The sequence below is a fragment of the Seriola aureovittata genome, chromosome 24, assembly GCF_021018895.1.
Source record: "Seriola aureovittata isolate HTS-2021-v1 ecotype China chromosome 24, ASM2101889v1, whole genome shotgun sequence".
Lineage (NCBI taxonomy): Eukaryota > Metazoa > Chordata > Actinopteri > Carangiformes > Carangidae > Seriola > Seriola aureovittata.
Window position 1 is genome coordinate 10,710,583 of NC_079387.1, and position 17,314 is coordinate 10,727,896.

A 17,314-nucleotide genomic window follows, 5' to 3' on the forward strand; every position below is an offset into this window, starting at 1 on the left:
GAGGGAGGAGGAGGGGAGGAGGGAGGAGAGGGAGGAGGAGGAGAGGAGGAGGAGGAGGAGGAGAGGGAGGAGGAGAGGGAGGAGGAGAGGGGAGGAGAGGGAGGAGGAGGAGAGGGAGAGGAGGAGGAGGAGAGAGGGAGGAGGGAGGAGGGAGGAGGAGGAGGAGAGGGAGGAGGAGAGGGAGGAGGAGAGGGAGGAGGAGGGAGGAGAGGGAGGAGGAGGAGGAGAGGGAGGAGGAGAGGAGGAGAGGGAGAGGAGGAGGAGAGGGAGAGGAGGAGGAGAGAGGAGAGGGAGGAGGAGGAAGAGAGGGAGGAGGAGGAGGGGAAGGAGAGGGAGGAGGAGGAGGAGGAGGAGGAGGAGAGGAGGAGGAGGAAGGAGAGGGAGGAGGAGGAGGAGAGGGAGGAGGAGAGGGAGGAGGAGAGGGAGGAGGAAGAGGAGAGGGAGGAGGAGGAGGAGAGGGAGGAGGAGGAAGAGGAGAGGGAGGAGGAGGAAGAGAGGGAGGAGGAGGAGGAGAGGGAGGAGGAGGAGGAGAGGGAGGAAGAGAGGGGGGAGGAGGAGAGGGGAGGAGGAGAGGGGAGGAGAGAGGGAGGAGGAGAGGGAGGAGGAGGAAGAGAGGGAGGAGGAGGAGGAGAGGGAGGAGGAGGAGGAGGTGAAAGACAAAGAGTTAGCGTCCTCCTCGGATCAGTCTCTTCAGACTCGGTCCAGTCCAGCAGCTCAGCGTCTCCTTGAAAGGTCTTGAAAATCCTGGAGACTTTGAAGGTGTCTGAGTTTTCTGCAGCACTGTGTGTTTTATAGAATATTTTTTACTCATCATCCGGCCGGCTGCAGTAAATCCACGTCCCAACCAGCACTCAACAGTTTCATGATCTTTAAGAATAAAATGCCATATCAAACCAAAGGGCTGCTCCACTACGGCAAAAATCCAAATCACGATTATTCATTCTGCATTTAATGAGCTTTAAAAAAAAAAACTGTAAAACATAAAGTAAAAAACAGATTTCACAACAAAAATGTAGTTTTTCCAGTTATACACAGTATAAGTTAAAAGATTTCTGAGGGGCTCCTTCGTATGTCGCTAACGTAACCAGGAAGTGGATGGTGGGATGGTTTTTGTGGGGGGGGGGGGGTTCATAATCGTTGGAAGATAAAAATCATATTCGAAAATAAAATGAGATTAATGGCCGAGTTCTATAATCCCACACAGTCAAGTTTCCTCTATGTGGCGTGTGTTGAGTGACAAGGAGACACACACACACACAAAGATGCTGAATAACACAGAAGAAGAAGGAGAAAGTCAGCTGCTTTGGACAAAAGACATCACTGGAATACAGATGAGGCTGCAGGAGAGGAAACGAGGGAGGGAGGGAGGGAAGGAGGGAAGGGTGAGTACAATGTGAGCGGAGGCAACTTGTGAACCAAAGAGAGACGAATAAGAGACACACAGACCTCTCTCAGGAAGTAGGGACACAGTGATGTGTTTGCTTTGTGCTCGAGCGGCCTGCAGGACGACGCTCCTCGTTCTCCTTAAACGCCTCATGATCAAACGCCAGGCTCTGATCGCCCCCGTCCACCCGGCACCAACACCCGCTGTTATCTGAGCTATTATTATCATCCACTGTTTCCGCCATCAGGGGGATGCCACACTGTGTGTGTGTGTGTGTGTGTGTGTGTGTGTGGACACTAAACAAAATCTGTTTTATACTGCAGCACGTTATTAAGGGGTTTTTGTTGCTGGCGCTGATGTTGATCCTGCGGATGATGCTGCTGGTTTTTCATGGTTGAGCTCATTTTGTTTAAATCAGACAGACTTTAATTTTTACAGTGATTTCTGTTCGGTTTAATTCCAACATGCAGAGATCTTGTTTTATTATAATCGTTTCTTACAATATAAAGCTGGAAGTTTTTTGTCTTGATTGTCGGAGCTTTCTTGAACGCACCACCAACCTCACAATCTTAGAGCTCCTCCAGTGTAAAGGTCTGTGTGCATGTGTAGTGTGATTATAGATCAGCTCTAGCTTCTATATTAATACTGTGAAAGTATCACAGAGAAATGCACACAGCCTGTATTCAGAAACTGAGCCTTAAAACCAGCCGTCAGGACTTCTGCAACTTTGTGATGTCACAACGAAGGAGATATAAACTACACTGAGATGGTTTTTGGTTCTTAAAACCACAAATATATCTTCTTATGGATCAACACTTCAAAATAAAACACAGGAAGTGGGAAATATGGAGCTTTAACATCTTGACTTTAATTCTTATGGAGATTTAGTGTAACAGGAAACTTATTTTGAAAGTTTTCTTCTTCTCTGTCCACAGGTGAAACCATGCGGCTGGACAGCGCTCCGTAGCCTCCCCTGTCCCTCGCCTCCCACCTGATCACCTCATCTCCTCCTCCATCGCTCCTCTCCGCCTCCTCTCTCCCTCCGTCTCTCTCCTCCTGTTCGCCATGACGACCTCCCTGGAGACGCTGCTGGCCCAGTCCGACCAGGAGCTGAGCCCCGAGCGGCTGGACGGCTGCGAGGACTCGGCCGGCCGCTACAAGGTGGTTCCCTCCGTGGTGTGCTCCATGTGCTGCCTGTTCGGCATCATTTACTGCTTCTTTGGTGAGTCACAAACTGAGGTAAAGAGGTTCCCTTCGCTCGTCCAGTTCCAGCTCTGTTGACGGTGTCGTGTTTCCTCGTCTTCTTTCAGGCTACCGCTGCTTCAAAGCGGTGATGTTCCTGACGGGCCTGATGTTCGGCTCCGTCGTCATCTTCATGCTCTGCTACAAGGAGCGCGTGCTGGACACCCAGCTGAGCGTGGAGGCCTCGGTGGGCATCGGCCTGGGCATCGGCACGCTCTGCGGCCTGGTCACCATGCTGGTTCGCAGCGTGGGCCTCTTTATGGTGGGCCTGCTGCTGGGCCTGCTGGTGGCCGTGGCCACCCTGGTGGGCATGGAGGAGCTTTCCGACAGCCCGCCGCGCTCCGTCTGGGTGCCCCTGGGCGTGCTGCTTGGCCTGGGCATGCTGTTCGCCGTGCTCACCCTGCAGTGGCAGCGGCTCTTCACCACGCTGTCCACGGCGGTGTTCGGCGCGGCCGTCATCACCGTGGCGTTGGACTACTTCGTGGAGCTCTTCGCCCTCGTGTTGTACATGTACGAGCGGATGAAAGCGGCGCCCGGCAAGCCTGTGTGTTGGCTGACGTGGGTGGTGCTGGGGGTGTGGCCTGCCCTCACCCTGCTGGGTGTCATGGTGCAGTGGAAAGTGACCGCGGAGGGATACTCCCACACCAAGGGTGAGGAAAACCGGTGCTTCTCTGAAACTTTACACCAGTCGTATTATTATACTGTTTTAAAAGCATAAAGCTGCGTGTGCACGGCATGATGGGAAATGGTTTTGTGATGAGTAAGAAAACCAGTTGCACCAAACACCCTTTAGTTTCTTCCTTGAGTTTCCCTCGTGTTCACTGAAGTGTTTAAGGTTTTCTCCTTCTCTTAAGGAATCACAAAAATGATGATGATGATGATGATGATGATGATGATGATGATGATTGGTGACTTCGTTCCTTAACTGCAACAGTCTTAAGTAACTCCCTCAGATAAGGAGATATTAAACCTTAACCTTCCTTAAGTAGAAAACTGAAGGTGTTCCACATCGTTTGCTTCCTGTCACCTGACTGTATCACATGACTGATGTTTGAGCGTTTCACCAGCTGCTGCTGGAAAGTTTGATTAGAGCAGAGTGAGTGTTCACTGATCAGCTGTAGAGAGGAAGTCAGGCATGAATCCAATCAGAGCTTCTGTGCCGCAGTGATCATCAGCCGGCAGCAGAGGAGGATGCAGGTGATGCGGATCCGTCAGCGAGACGACCGCTTCCGCAACAAGAAGAAGAAGAAGCAGCAGCATGGCTCCTCCTCCCACCATCACCACCAGGCCAAGCAGCTCCACGCAGAGCCCGCCTACCGCCGCAAGCCCAACCCCATCCGCCGCTACGACACCGACGTCCTGTCACCGGTGAGGAACCTTAATGACGTAGTTTTGTTTGGGGTCGTTTTTATTCCTCCGAGCCGGCGGCCATATTGTTTTCAGGTTGTCGGACTCATTCGATATCTCAGTAACGCCTTGACAGAACAAATTTAGCACAAACATTCAGTAGGAATCAAGGATGAACTGATTAGATTTTGGGGGTCGAAGGTCAAGGTCACGGTGACCTCACAAAACACCTTTTAGCCAATACACAGCAATTATGAGTAAAAAGCGTGTCGGAGGCAGACGACCACGAGGAGGTGATCCTGGTTGGTTTCTGTCCGTTGATCCAGACGTGAGTCGAGTAGATTTTGAAGCTGATGAAGAGATGAATCGTTTTTTACAGAGTTCAGATCCTGTGTGAATCAAACTGTCTCTCTTCCCAGAGCTACATCCAGAGCTTCAGAGACCGGCAGGTGCAGGCGCAGCCCTTCCCGGGGCGGCTGGTTGGAGGACCCCACGCCGTGGTGGATGTTGGATATGACTGCGGCTCCACGGCGCCCCTCGCTGGGGCAGCAGGACCTTCGCTACGGGTCTGACCACCTCTCCTGAGCACACCACAAACCAGGGAGAGAAACATGACTCTACAATCACCACCCGGGCGGGGTGTCGGCCACGCCTGTACGAGAACAAACCACCACTGGGTTTAAATGCAAAGATTCTAGGTTTAAATACAATCTGGGTTTAGCCTCCACCCCTAAGAGGATTAGAATGAATATGTTGAGGGCTGGATTTACCCACAATGCAACACGTTTAACCCTTTACTAATTCAGTTTTAGATCATGAGGCTCTGCTCTCCTGGTGGATGCCTGCTGGAGAGTCAGTGCGGTGCAGAGGTCTGTTCGACCTCTTTTCACTGTCTCTCCGTAGATTCAGATGCACACATGCATGCATGCACTTACACACACACACACACACACACACACACACACACACACACACACACGTGGAAACCCGAAGCAGCACCGACCTGTCAGTCACCATCTCAAGCCAAAACCACATCAGGGATCGGAGCTTCAGACTCGCCTCAGGTTCAAACACAGGCATCGTACACAAAATCAAAATACGACTTTGCCCTGGTTCAGCTGTTTCTACTGCTGACGCTGAAGAAACTAGATCCTCAGCCTCTTAACGACCCGACGGCGTTCGTCTAAAGGGAAGGAGGGGCCCTTCGATGCAAACTGGGATCCTTCATTCGCTCTCTGTGCCATCCGGACTACAACAATCCTCTTTACTGTTGTTTTTAAAGGGGGGAACCCTGGTCATCCTTGGTGCTGGACGATGCAGCACTTCTCTCTGAAGGCTGGGGAGTCTGTTTTAACGGGTGCCTTGCCCCTCCGTGGACTGTACCAACAGCATCAGGAGGGGGGTTACTGGCAGATCTCCCATCGATGGCTTGTTTTTACATTAAGTGTGATCACTGGAAGATTTTTTTAAAGGAGGGAGGGGGGTGGGGGGCTACAACAAGCAGGGTATAAAACATGGCGTGTGGTTGGCTCGTTGTCTTCACAGATGCCTGGATATGTGAGGAGGATTTGCTGGCGAGTCATATTTACACTGGCACCTCATGAGAGTCGCCCGACACACATGGAGGAGGATTTTAGATTTTCATGTGCAGAAAAAAAACATATGTCTGAGATTATTTAACATTTCCACTGCAGTGCAGACTGTCGGCTGTATTCATGTTGTTGCACTCGCTCCATCATCTGTCATCAGCTCCGGTGAGGAGGCAGGACGGCACCTTCTTCCTGTTTTGAGCCATAAAATAATCCAGAAACAAACTTAGGAGGAAATTTGTGGATTAAAATTTAAAGTTTAACTGAAATTAAAATCAGTATATATACAGTATCTCTCCGTGGAGCATAATGGTTTTTACCAAGAAGAAGAAAAACACAAAAACTTGAGGCTTTAAGGCCTTTGGTTTTCACAGTTGTACGGTACTTTGTCTTTTGCTGCCTTATTATTTTTAACTACAGGCACGCAATGAATCTTGGGATAGGTTGCCCTGGAAACGAAGGCCACATTTGTAGGAGCCTTCGGGACAGTCTAGTCGCATCACTGTGACGTAATCTGTCTTCAGATGCAGCGTCCGAACCGGGACACGGCCACGTTTTTATCTCCATGTGCTCTGACAGACCAGCACCTTCTTCTTCTTCTTCTGTGCTGTAAAGCAATAAAGCAAATTTCCCGCCACAATGTGACCATTTAAAAAAATAAATAATTATAATTAACGCGCCTCCTTGAACGCACCTTCAATAACAGGTGTCAGTGTAAATAAGTCTCAGAGGGTCAGAGTGAGGACAGCGGACTCGTGGCCTCCTCCCATCATGTGCATTGATTTTCTTTATTCGGGGACACTGAGGATGTGAATGCTTTGTAAACATCTTTACCTTTTGTTTTTTTTAATTAAAGGAAAAGCAGACAAATGTGCGGCGGGGGGAGGGGAGGGGGGGGTTTACATTTTTATTCTTCCGCGGTGAACTGAAATGCATGATCGCACCCCTCCATCCCTCTCTGCTCCGCCCCGCGTGGCTTCGTTTTGCCTCCCACCTTCTCACGTGCATCGATGTGAAACTTGTACATAAAACACAGCACTTACTAACTTCTTCTTCTTTCTTTTTGTTATTTCTACATTTTCTCTTTTAATTTAAACCTTTTTCTTTTTCTTTTGTGCGACATGTTCTTTTCCTGTGGGATGTATTTATTTGCTGATTTATTTATTTGTGTAAAGGAGAGTGCAATGTCTTCACTGTGGGCCAGTAACTCCATGCTTTATTTAAACTGATTATGACTATGATTATTAAAGCATGTGTTCCTATGGGCCTGTAAACCACCAACGTGTCAGACTCCTCTTTTCACACAAGGACATGGACATCAATCAGCTGTGACATTAATCCACTTCACTTTTATTAGCGAATATTATCTGAAAGTCACACCCCCCCCTCCCTCCCTCTCTCTCTCTGCTTCTTTTCTACCTCGCACAACCTCTCCCTCTATCTCTCGCTGCATCTCCAGACGCCTTTTAATCTTCCTCCTCCATCTTCTCCTTTTTCTCCACATCCCCCTGTTGATAAGGACAAACACAGGCACATACAGTCCACCTCGTTCTCCAGCAGCTCCTGATTGGACAACATCAGTCACCCTGACCTTGAGGAAAAGCACCAGATGTGCCAAGAGAAGAATGTGTTTACTGCATTTCTGACACTTTAGTGATTTAAATAAAATGGTCATAAACTGAGACGTTAAAGCAGAGGATTTGCTCAGCTGCAGATTTCCTGTGACATTTAACTTTAAATTGCAGAGTGTGAAGTGAAAGGCAGCGTCAGATTGTGTTATTTAGAAATGCTTTTACCTCTTTCAGATGCACAAATTGAATATTTTGGCGATGCACTGCAAAAATCTCCATCGCATCACGTCTGTAATCAAGTTCTTTTCTTCACCAACTTTATATTCTCTTATTTTAATGTAGAGACACTGAAATAATCTGATTTCTACTGAGAAGAATCCGTAGAAAAATCCATCATTTAATTACAGAAAAGACGTGATAACATGGAGATTTTTTTGAAGTGCAGTAACATGTTTGAAGGCACAGATAAATAAACCCTGATAACTTTCAAACAAGAACAGTAAAGATGAGTTTGTAAAGTCTTTTTGCTGAGTTTTATTTGTGCATCTTTTTTTTGTTGTTGTTGTTGTTTGTTTTGTTGTTGTTTGGGAAGGTTCTCCTCTCTTCTTCTGCAGGTGATTACATGATGTCATGCTGGTGCTGCGTCGACTCGCTGACGACCTGGAGGACGGAAACACATTAAAGACACGTGAGTGAGTGAGTGTGACACTGTGGACTGTTTTATACGGAGGTAAACCTGCCCAGGTTCCTTTGGCGGCTGCGTTTGAAGACTGATTGCGTCACAACGGCGCGACTAGACTGTCCCATTAAATGCAGCCTTCCTTACCTATCCCAAGATTCATTGCGCTAATGGTAACGGTAATGAAAGCCGACAGACAGCCTGAGGATTACATTTTTAAATGTAAGTATTATGTTTCAGCTCAGTTCAGCAGCTAACGGCCCAACTGTTAAAACCACGCGCCTTAAAACCTCAAGATTTTGTTTAAAAAATTACGTCGTAGTCAAGGTTGCTAGGCGACGGTGTAACGGCAGGCTTTAGCTGGTGACGTACAGCATTGCGTTAAGATGTTAATTTAGTACGTCCTCTTTAATGTTGTTTTTTTTGTTTTTTGCAGCAACGCTTTATTTCAAGCTATTGTGAGCTTTTATTCTGAAAGATTCTGAAAGGAAGTTCCAAAGGTTACGTAGCTAGTTTGACAAACGTTCAGTAAATCAGTCGGAAACGCATAATATGTGACTGTGGATGAACGAGCTCAGAGACAGAAATATAGTTTATATATTGAGGCTCTTTGGAAGCGTCAAGGCAGCGGAAAGATATGAGTCACAACTTCCGGTTAGGACTTTCAGAATAAAATCAGAGCGGAACCAGAATGCAGATGATGAGAAAGCTCGTGGATTCTACCCAAAAAGATGATCATATGATCTTTGTACCACCTCTGTTGGTGACTGTGGGTTTAAATTAGCCTTTGTTTATGTTCTAGCCGCCATCTAATGGAATAGAAGAAAGTTGACCTGAGGCGAAACTGACTTGCTGTTTTATTGTTTCAAATTCTTCCCCATTTTTGAGTATTTTCTGAATTTCATATTTAAAATAACTTCTTTTTTTTTTTAACCATAGTGCAGCGACCTCCCTCATTCTTCCCTCTTTGAAGATAAAGGCCCTCATGTCTGGGACATTTTCAAAACAAGTTGATTTCTGTCGGTTTGGCACTTGTACTAAGAAAATAAGTTTTTCAGGATTTGCACACAGATAAAAATGATTTGATAAGCTGCAAGTTTTAATGTGTTGAAATACTTTCTTCTTTTCAAAGAGATAAAATCCCAGCATTCTGCACGTGGGCCGAGCCAAACTGTTGTTTCTTTATTGATAAAGCTGCAGCCCCGACTTGTTAAAGCATGTTTTCCCAGAATGCTGTGCGTGGGAATGCGGTGCGGTTTAGCTGAACCAGTTGTTGCATGTGTTGATGTGTTTACTTGGAAGAATCACAAATTCCTTCTGAATGAGATGAAAAAAAAAAAGGCACCACAATGTCATGCAGCTGAGTCCTCACAGATCATGATTTACTGATATTCTGCAGAGGTCAAAGGTCATGAGTTGAGTTAGCTTGAAAATTAGCAGAAATTATAGGTATAGCTTTATATATATGAGCTATTATCTCCCTCCACTTCAAAAAATTAGATGTAGATTGTGTTTTTCCTCAGTATGAGACTCTTTGTCTGTTCAGGGCAGAATAAACTAAAAGTGAACAGTGACCCAGTCTGAATATTGATCACTGCAGACATGAACCCATTAGTTTAGGATCAGAACTAATGGATTAAACAAATCAATATGTGAACAATCGAGTTCTTTAAAGTGTCGCTTGTCGACCCACAGTGGCAGTTTAATTTCACTAGATTATTAAAAGATGAGATAACTTTTATTTTCAGACATTTTTCAAAATAAAACAAAGCCTCTGTAACAGTTTTGTAACAACAAATATCAAATATCAGATCCAGATTTCCTAAGTGTGTGTGTGTGTGTGTGTGTGTGTGTGTGTGTGTGTGTGTGTGTGTGTGTGTGTGTGTGTGTGTTACCTCTCCGTCGCGGGTCTCGATGGTCTTGATGAGAACGGTTTTCTTTGAATGCATCTCAGAGGTTCGCTGCTGGTGTTCAGGGCTGGTCTCTGTTTCAACACAGACAGAAAACGTCAACATTAATATCATCATCAGCATCAACGTGTCATTTTACACAACATTTTATATCATATTTAAACTTTTTACATTCTAATTAGCTGTTGTTAATGTCTCACATTTCGCCTCTGATGCACTAATGTTGGTATAATGCCATGTATCATGTAAAACTCTATAAATCAGCTGTAAAAACACGTGCAGGTGAACTATCTTGTGGGTCACAGACTCCGGACCATGTGCTGGTTACAGAGGCGTGTGTCCTCTAGTGGTGTGTTCAGGTAACAGTGGATATGGTCGTACCTCGGAAGCTCAGGGTGGAGTAGGTCTGCACAGGCAAGGCAATCCTGCAGGGACAGAACAAATTTAAATCAATGCTAATTTAACTCTTACACACCTTCTACGATCAAACCCTTTATACTTACACAAAATCACACAATTAAAACAGGAAATTAATAATAAATCTAGTCTTCAATTTGAAATGAGTTCATCTATTTAGTTTCAGGAATTTTCCACAAACAAGTTATCACACATTATTAACTCATTTTAATTTATCAGAATTTATTTAATTATTAGAGGCCTTGACTTTAACTTTAATCTTTTAGGCTTTTTGTGCTTGTTAAATATAAAACAATCTGGTGCAGCTGTTTAATTTGAGTCACCTGCTCTCCTCTCCTTCCAGCAGCTTCCTGTAGGTGGCGATCTCCACGTCCAGCGCCATCTTGACGTTGAGCAGGTCCTGGTATTCGCGGAGGTGACGCGCCATCTCGTCCTTCATGTTGGCGATCTCCGCCTCCAGCCGGGCGATGTTGTCCTGGAAACCGCCGGCCTCGCGTCCGTGACGCTCCTCCATCTCCCTCATCTGCCTCATCAGGGACTCGTTCTGGATTTATTAAAGGGAAGAGGTGAGCTAGATTATAAAGTGTGTGTGTGTGTGTGTGTGTGTGTGTGTGTGTGTGTGTGTGTGTGTGTGTGTGTGTGTGTGTGTGTGTGTGAGAGAGACGTACGTTGCCTTTGAGTGAGTCGATCTCGCAGGTGTAGGACTGGATCTGGTGTCTGAACTCCATGGTCTCCTGCCGGGCCTGCTTCAGTGCCTCGTTGTTCTTGCTCACCGCCTGGTTCAGGTCGGACACCTGCAGGGTCAAAGGTCAAAGTTCAGGTGTTTTGCTGCTGTTGTCATCACTGATAGGTCACCTTTAAATCTTGTTTCTGCTGACCTCTGGTGATGTACAGGCATACTCCAGGACACTGTGACATCACTGTTGAGCAGCTTTGTGACGACGAAGTAATAATAATAATAATAATAATAATAATAATAATAATAATAATAATAATAATCATTATAAAACCGTGTGTCTCTCTCTCACCTTGGATTTATACCAGTCCTCGGCCTCCGAGATGTTCTTGGCGGCGATGCCTTCGTACTGGGCTCTGATGTCCCTCAGCGCCGCCGTCAGGTCTGGCTTGGACATGTCCATCTGGATCTGGACCTGACTCTCCTGCATCTGGGTCTGCAGCTCACGGATCTCCTGCAAGAGGAGGAGGAGGAGGAGGAGGAGGAGGAAGAGGGAGGTCAGGTCAGAGTGGGGTTAAACCTGTGTGTGTACATGTCCAGGTGGGAATGGAAGTAGCAACCAATTACTAATTACCATGGCAACCATTAATAACACCCTAAGAGCCAGGTGCTAACATCCTAAAAAGCTAATTGCTAATCGTCTCAATTGCGAGCATCAATGCTCCACGTTTTATCAAATTAAATCCCAGGATACCTCGACTACTTCCTCTGTTTGTACGGCGCTAAATGAGGCAGCTACTGTGTGATGCATTTAAGGACTACCTGAAAAAAACTGCACCACCTTGGACACATGAAAACAAGCTAATTCAATGCTAAATGAAGCAGAATCAAAGTGATCAGAGCAGCGGCTTGTTGTGAACACGTCCTCTGAGCAGCGCTACGTCTGGTTAGCATGCTAACTTCACCGCAGGAGAAGAAGTCTGATGCTGAGCTCACATCGCTCTAACAGCTGCTGTTGCTAACGTTAGCTATGTAGCAACAGCAAAAACTTTAATAAAGCTCCTTTAAATTTACTTTTAATCAACTTTATCTCGCTCTGCTTTTTTGATTTGATGTTGTCAGTCCAACATCTCGTGGTCGTGAGGCACTTGAGCTGCATCACTCCTGGTGACGCACTGGTGGTCGACCATCTGATATCAGCCCTCTAAAACACCAGTAATCACTCTACTAATGCCACAGCAACCGCTTGGCTTTGGCATCATGTAGCAAACACACACACACACACACACACACACACACACACACACACACACACACGCGTATCTAAGCTGACAAGCCTCTGCTGTTCAGACACAGTTGACGTCCACTGCTGGTACACAGAGTAATTTTAGCCAGACATCTGCTGCAGCTCTGCTCAGGCCTGCTGCCAACACACACGCTGAAACTGTAGCTGTACTTCACCAAGCCTCTCTCTCTCACACACACACACACACACACACAGATGTAACAGCAGATGCTAACAGACAGACAGGTCACCTGCAGCACAGTCAGAGAAGAGGCAGGTTAGTTACTGAGATTTGTTTTATCCCTCAAATCCATCAGTGAATAATCTAATTCCTTCCCTCAAATAATCATTTGTTCCCTTAATTTACCAAATACCTCCAACAAATGTTATTTGCACGTGTAATGCAAAGATCTGCTGCTTTAAAGTGCTGATGTCCTGTCAACAGAGCGCTGTGTGACCAGAGAGACAGAAGAAGAAGAAGAAGAAGAAGAAGAAGGAGGAGGAACCTCTTCGTGGATCTTCTTCAGGAAGGCGATCTCCTCCTGCAGCGTCTCGATGCGTCTCTCCAGGTCCAGACGAGCCAGAGTGGCGGCGTCCACGTCCTGAGGAGGTTCGCTCAATCAGTCAATCAGACACATGGTATTATTATTAGAAGTTGGCATCTTTAACTATAACTGTATGATGAAAAAATATTGATCAAATTTCATTAAGTACGAGTTGTTAGTGGATGCATGAACCTACAAGAAGGAGCTGGTGTAAAGACTTCATATTAACAGTGCTGTTCTATTATATTTAAAGACAGTGTTTATTTTCTCTAGTTCTGAGAAAATGTAACTTATATATATATATATACAACATATATATATATAAACTGTATATAAACTGTATATATATATAAACAGTCATGTGATGTGCAGGACTCACCGCCCTGAAAGCAGCCAGGTTGTTCTCTGCTTCCTCTTTCTGGAGAATCTCGTCCTGGAGTCTGGAGGACGAGGGAGGAGCAGATAACGAGTTTCCATCATTAATCACTGACACTATAAACATGTATATTATGGACCTGCAGCCACCAAGAAGTCCAAACGCTGAATCATTTCTTTCTTTTTTTGCCCTGAAAGAAGTGAAATCTAAACACACAGTTATTATACGTTATTATAAAAAACACCCACCGTGATTTAACTGTTTAATAAGAATCTGAAGAGAAACAGCACATTTATTGATGTGATTCCAGATGACATTGTAATCCTCTTAAGCGGTGAACACATGCTTGTTTTATTTATGACGCCAGAAAAACATCTTTAAATCAGAATGAACTGAGGAAACAAAGAGATTAATGAAAGAGACGGAAAATTCAGAGTCTGAATAAAACGACCTTTGGACAAAATCCTGACGGCAATAAAAGGAGATAAAACCTCAGATAAAGAGGGAGAACTGTGTAAATCCCTGTAAAAGACCTTCCAGTGAATATTTCATATTGAATTGAAATGGCGCTGTCTCCTCGCTGAGTCTCTATAAAAGTGGCACATGAGACGTAAACCACAGGGAGAAGGAGAAAGGACAGATCATCAGAGATCCTTCTTTCCTCTCCTTTTATAGAAGAGGACGCTGTAAACATGGTGTGTGTGTGTGTGTGTGTGTGTGTGATGAGCTCTAACTTTGGTCAGGCTCGTGCAGTAACACACACACACACACATTAGTCATCATTCAAATCAGCAGCAGACGAGTGTTTGACTTTAGCTTCATCTGTATTTGGTCTTCGCTGTCTGCGACTCGTGTGTTGCTCAGAGGAACTTCAGCACGACCTCGACTAGTAAATGATCCCAGATCAGCGAGTCCCGGCTTCAAACATACACATCATATAAAATATTAATAAGCTTCACTTTAGCTTTACTTTTCTTAATGAAAGAGCCACTACATTAATAATCACTGTTGCTACAACAGGAGTAATTGTACCTCATTTTAATCAGTATTGAAAGAAGGTTTCAGATTTATTACTTTATTATAAGTAGAAATTACATAAAAATAAGGGAAAAATAGTCAGTTACAAGTAAAAGTCCTTCAAAGATTGAAGTTTTATCAGTAAATGTACTTGGAACAAGTAGTAAAAAGTAAAAGTATTGTATGCAGCGTGACACCAATCCGAGAGGAATTATAAGGTTATTTAGCTTTAAAATGTTAATGAAGAGGCGGCACATTTACCTGCTTTATGCACTGTTGTTTAGTATTTTAAAAAAGGACGTTATTTATCTTGTAAAATAACATCAAATGGAAATATCTCATTGTCGTGCAGGAATCTCCAAACTCAGCGTCTCGCAATCAAAACAGTAACAAAAGAGTTTGGTGATGTCACGAAGGAGCGAGGCATCATGGGATTTACCCACAGATGAATTATCAGTTTCTCTGATGCTGCTCGTCGCAGGAAAAGTGTCAGATATGGAGCTTTAATGCAGAACAATGACATATTATGTCTTTCATGAATGTTCCTGTGTGCAGTATTCTACACAGGGAAATATTGATCATCTTAAATAACTCAAGTTGTTCTTTCCTCTTCTTCTGCTCTGGACAGAAATACGTTTCTGTAATGTTTGTTTGACTTGCTGTTTCTCAGATTGAAAGGTAACGCTGTAGTTTTCGCTGTGTCAGGTGATTCCTCTGCTTCAGTCTCTCACCAGCTGAACCTCAGCTTGTTTAAATTCTCCTCCCACTGCGTCACTGAGTCATCCTCAATCTCCTTCGTCTTTGGATGTAGAAATGATTTTTATATCCTTTTCACAACCCAAAATTAGCACAGTGTGTATAAAACCTCTGGATGTATGACGATATATAAATGTTAGGGTCTGTACATATATTACAATTATCTATCTGATGATTTTTTAATATTAAAAATGACATACGATTAAAATTTCTATATGATTATGTATGTGTTCTTAGTAATTTCTCATTCATTTAATTTTTAATTTAATTTGTCTAATATATAATCATACATACATAAACTGAACATAAATGTCAATATAGGAGAATTACTCCAATTTCAAATAGGTTTTATATAATTATTACATATATGTTTTTATTTTATATATACTTCATGTATGGAAGTTCAGTATATGAACATATATTACATGTCTATGGGTAAAGTTTGTGTTTGCTTCAGGCATCATTGTTACATAAGCTTCAGCTTCCTACGTTACACTGTAAATAAAAACACCAGCACTCGGGTTTAAAAATACTTTGTGTCACCACAACAAACAGCAGATACATGATGATACTCACACGTCTGTGTGTCATCACATGTGGCCGCTGTGAATCAGCTGCGTGTTTATTCAGATCTGTTGTTGTGTTCATGTTGAACTGCTGCCAAAAATCAGCATTTTCATTTTTTAACCCTCTGAGGTCTGAAAGTATTTCCTCTATTTCTACATTATTTCTTAAATGAAAGGTTTTTGCATATTACATGATACTCAAGTGTTTATATCACACCTGAATCACAGTTTGTTTATTGTGCTTCACCAAAGTCTACAGGTTCATAAAATAGTGCAATATGTGAGTAAAACAGTAGATAAATGGATAATAAAATGAATAAATAAAATTCTGTAATATCGAAATGTTGTTTCAACCAAATTTTTTAGGCGTTTTCGCTCCGGCTGTGAATCATGTTCGATCTCACGAGAGAAACTGAAGGTGGAGAGTCTGCGGATTCTAACCACATTTACACCACATTTCTACCATGTATTATCACACACACACACACACACACACACACACACACACACACACACACACACGCACACACACACACACACACACACACACACACGCACGCACGCACGCACACACACGCACACACGCACGCACTCACACACGCACACACACGCACACACACACACACGCACACACACGCACGCACGCACACACACACAAACTAGTAACATTGTAACCAGTTGACACACATTCACTCTTCTTCTTAAAGAGACACACACACTTCTTAAAGAGACACACACACACTTCTTAAAGAGACACACACACACTTCTTAAAGAGACACACACACCTCCTCTTGCCCCTCCCACCTGATTTTGAGCTTGTCCAGGTCGTCTGCGAGGTTGTCCCGCTCCAGATCAATGCGCGACCTCTGATTGGTCAGGATCTCCACCTGCCTCCTCAGCTCGCTCATCTCCTCCTCGTACAGGTCGGCGATGCGCGTCGGCTCGCGTCCGCGCAGGCGCTCCACCTCCACCGTCAGCGCCTGGTTCTGCTGCTCCAGGAAGCGCACCTTCTCGATGTAGCTGGCGAAGCGGTCGTTCAGGTGCTGCAGCTCGACCTTCTCGTTGGTCCGCGTGGTCAGGAACTCCTGGTTGAGGGCGTCGGCCAGGCTGAAGTCCAGGGTCTCGCCCATGCCGGCGTAGGTGCGTGCGACGGAGGCCCTCGACGACGTTATCGGGCCCCCGTAGTAGCCGGAGGAGACCCGGTAAGCCGGGGTCGACTTGCGGGTCACCTCATAGACCCTGGAGCTGACATGGCCCCCGCTGCTGCCGCCGGCGCTGTGGCCCAGCAGCGTGCGGTTGAGGGTAGGAGAGGCGTAGGTGCCGTGGCCGAAGGTGCGGCGGTAGGAGGAGGAGGAGCTGTAGGCGGCCATGTTGGAGGACACAGAGATCCTGGTGAGGGCTGCAGCAGAGAAGAGCACTGAAGAAAAACCTCCTGCCCCAGGCTATTTGTAGTTACCCCCTCCCTCGCTTTCTACCCCCCTCCTCCCTGTGAACTACCCTCCCTGTGTCTCTCGCTCTCTCTTTTCTTTCATCTTTCTTTTCCCTCTTTCTCCTCCTCTCTGTCACCGTCCCTCTCCTCTTCTTCTTCTCCATCTACCCTTCACTTTCCCTCCATTTTCCCTTTCTGTTTTTTTTCCAAATTTTCATTCTCTCTCTTTTCTTTTCTCCTTCCATGTCTCTTTCTTTCTCTCTTCCTCTTCCCATTTCTTTCTTTGCCACTTTCTGAACTTCTTTGGCATCGAATCGTTTTGTCCATTTACACCTTGGAAGTCGTTACATCGAGTATCTGTGATGCTGAAACTTGAACTAAACAACTCAAACGCGGCGACACGTTTAAATCGCTCTAAAACAAAAAGGATTTTATCACTTAGTTACAAAACAAATTGTAACTTTAATAAGGAAAGATCAGGAGAATCACATGTTTATGTCTGAAACTGCCTCACATTTTTCGGA

General features: G+C 45.0%; 2 protein-coding genes across 3 annotated transcripts in view; one reads left to right on the forward strand and one right to left on the reverse strand.

The window, feature by feature from the left end:
* tmem198b (transmembrane protein 198b) overlaps window positions 1-6,839 on the forward strand; it is an 18,202-nt gene extending 11,363 nt beyond the window's left edge. For both annotated transcript variants that reach the window (XM_056370599.1, XM_056370600.1), the window contains exons 2-5: window positions 2,320-2,606; window positions 2,695-3,276; window positions 3,792-3,994; window positions 4,393-6,839. In XM_056370599.1, the coding sequence (XP_056226574.1) occupies window positions 2,450-2,606; window positions 2,695-3,276; window positions 3,792-3,994; window positions 4,393-4,545 (1,095 nt within the window). In that variant the 5' untranslated portion in view covers window positions 2,320-2,449 and the 3' untranslated portion in view covers window positions 4,546-6,839. The remainder of the gene's footprint in view (window positions 1-2,319; window positions 2,607-2,694; window positions 3,277-3,791; window positions 3,995-4,392) is intronic.
* Window positions 6,840-7,652: 813 nt separating this feature from the next.
* Window positions 7,653-16,782, reverse strand: desmb (desmin b). Its single transcript, XM_056370589.1, has 9 exons — window positions 16,166-16,782; window positions 13,025-13,085; window positions 12,607-12,702; window positions 11,168-11,329; window positions 10,808-10,933; window positions 10,463-10,683; window positions 10,104-10,147; window positions 9,708-9,796; window positions 7,653-7,793 (listed from the first exon to the last, which is right to left on the reverse strand). The coding sequence occupies exons 1-9, from the start codon at window positions 16,729-16,731 to the stop codon at window positions 7,752-7,754; spliced, it is 1,407 nt and encodes a 468-aa protein (XP_056226564.1). The 5' UTR covers window positions 16,732-16,782; the 3' UTR covers window positions 7,653-7,751.
* Between the last annotated feature and the right edge of the window lie 532 nt (window positions 16,783-17,314).

Excerpts from the sequence above, each read along its gene's own strand:
- desmb (XM_056370589.1), bottom strand. The coding sequence starts at position 16,731 with ATGGCCGCCTACAGCTCCTCCTCCTCCTACCGCCGCACCTTCGGCCAC. Across the intron at positions 13,086-16,165 it reads CTGGACAAGCTCAAAATCAG|ACTCCAGGACGAGATTCTCC; the intron begins GTGGGAGGGGCA and ends CTCGTCCTCCAG. Across the intron at positions 10,934-11,167 it reads AGGACTGGTATAAATCCAAG|GTGTCCGACCTGAACCAGGC; the intron begins GTGAGAGAGAGA and ends TTGACCCTGCAG.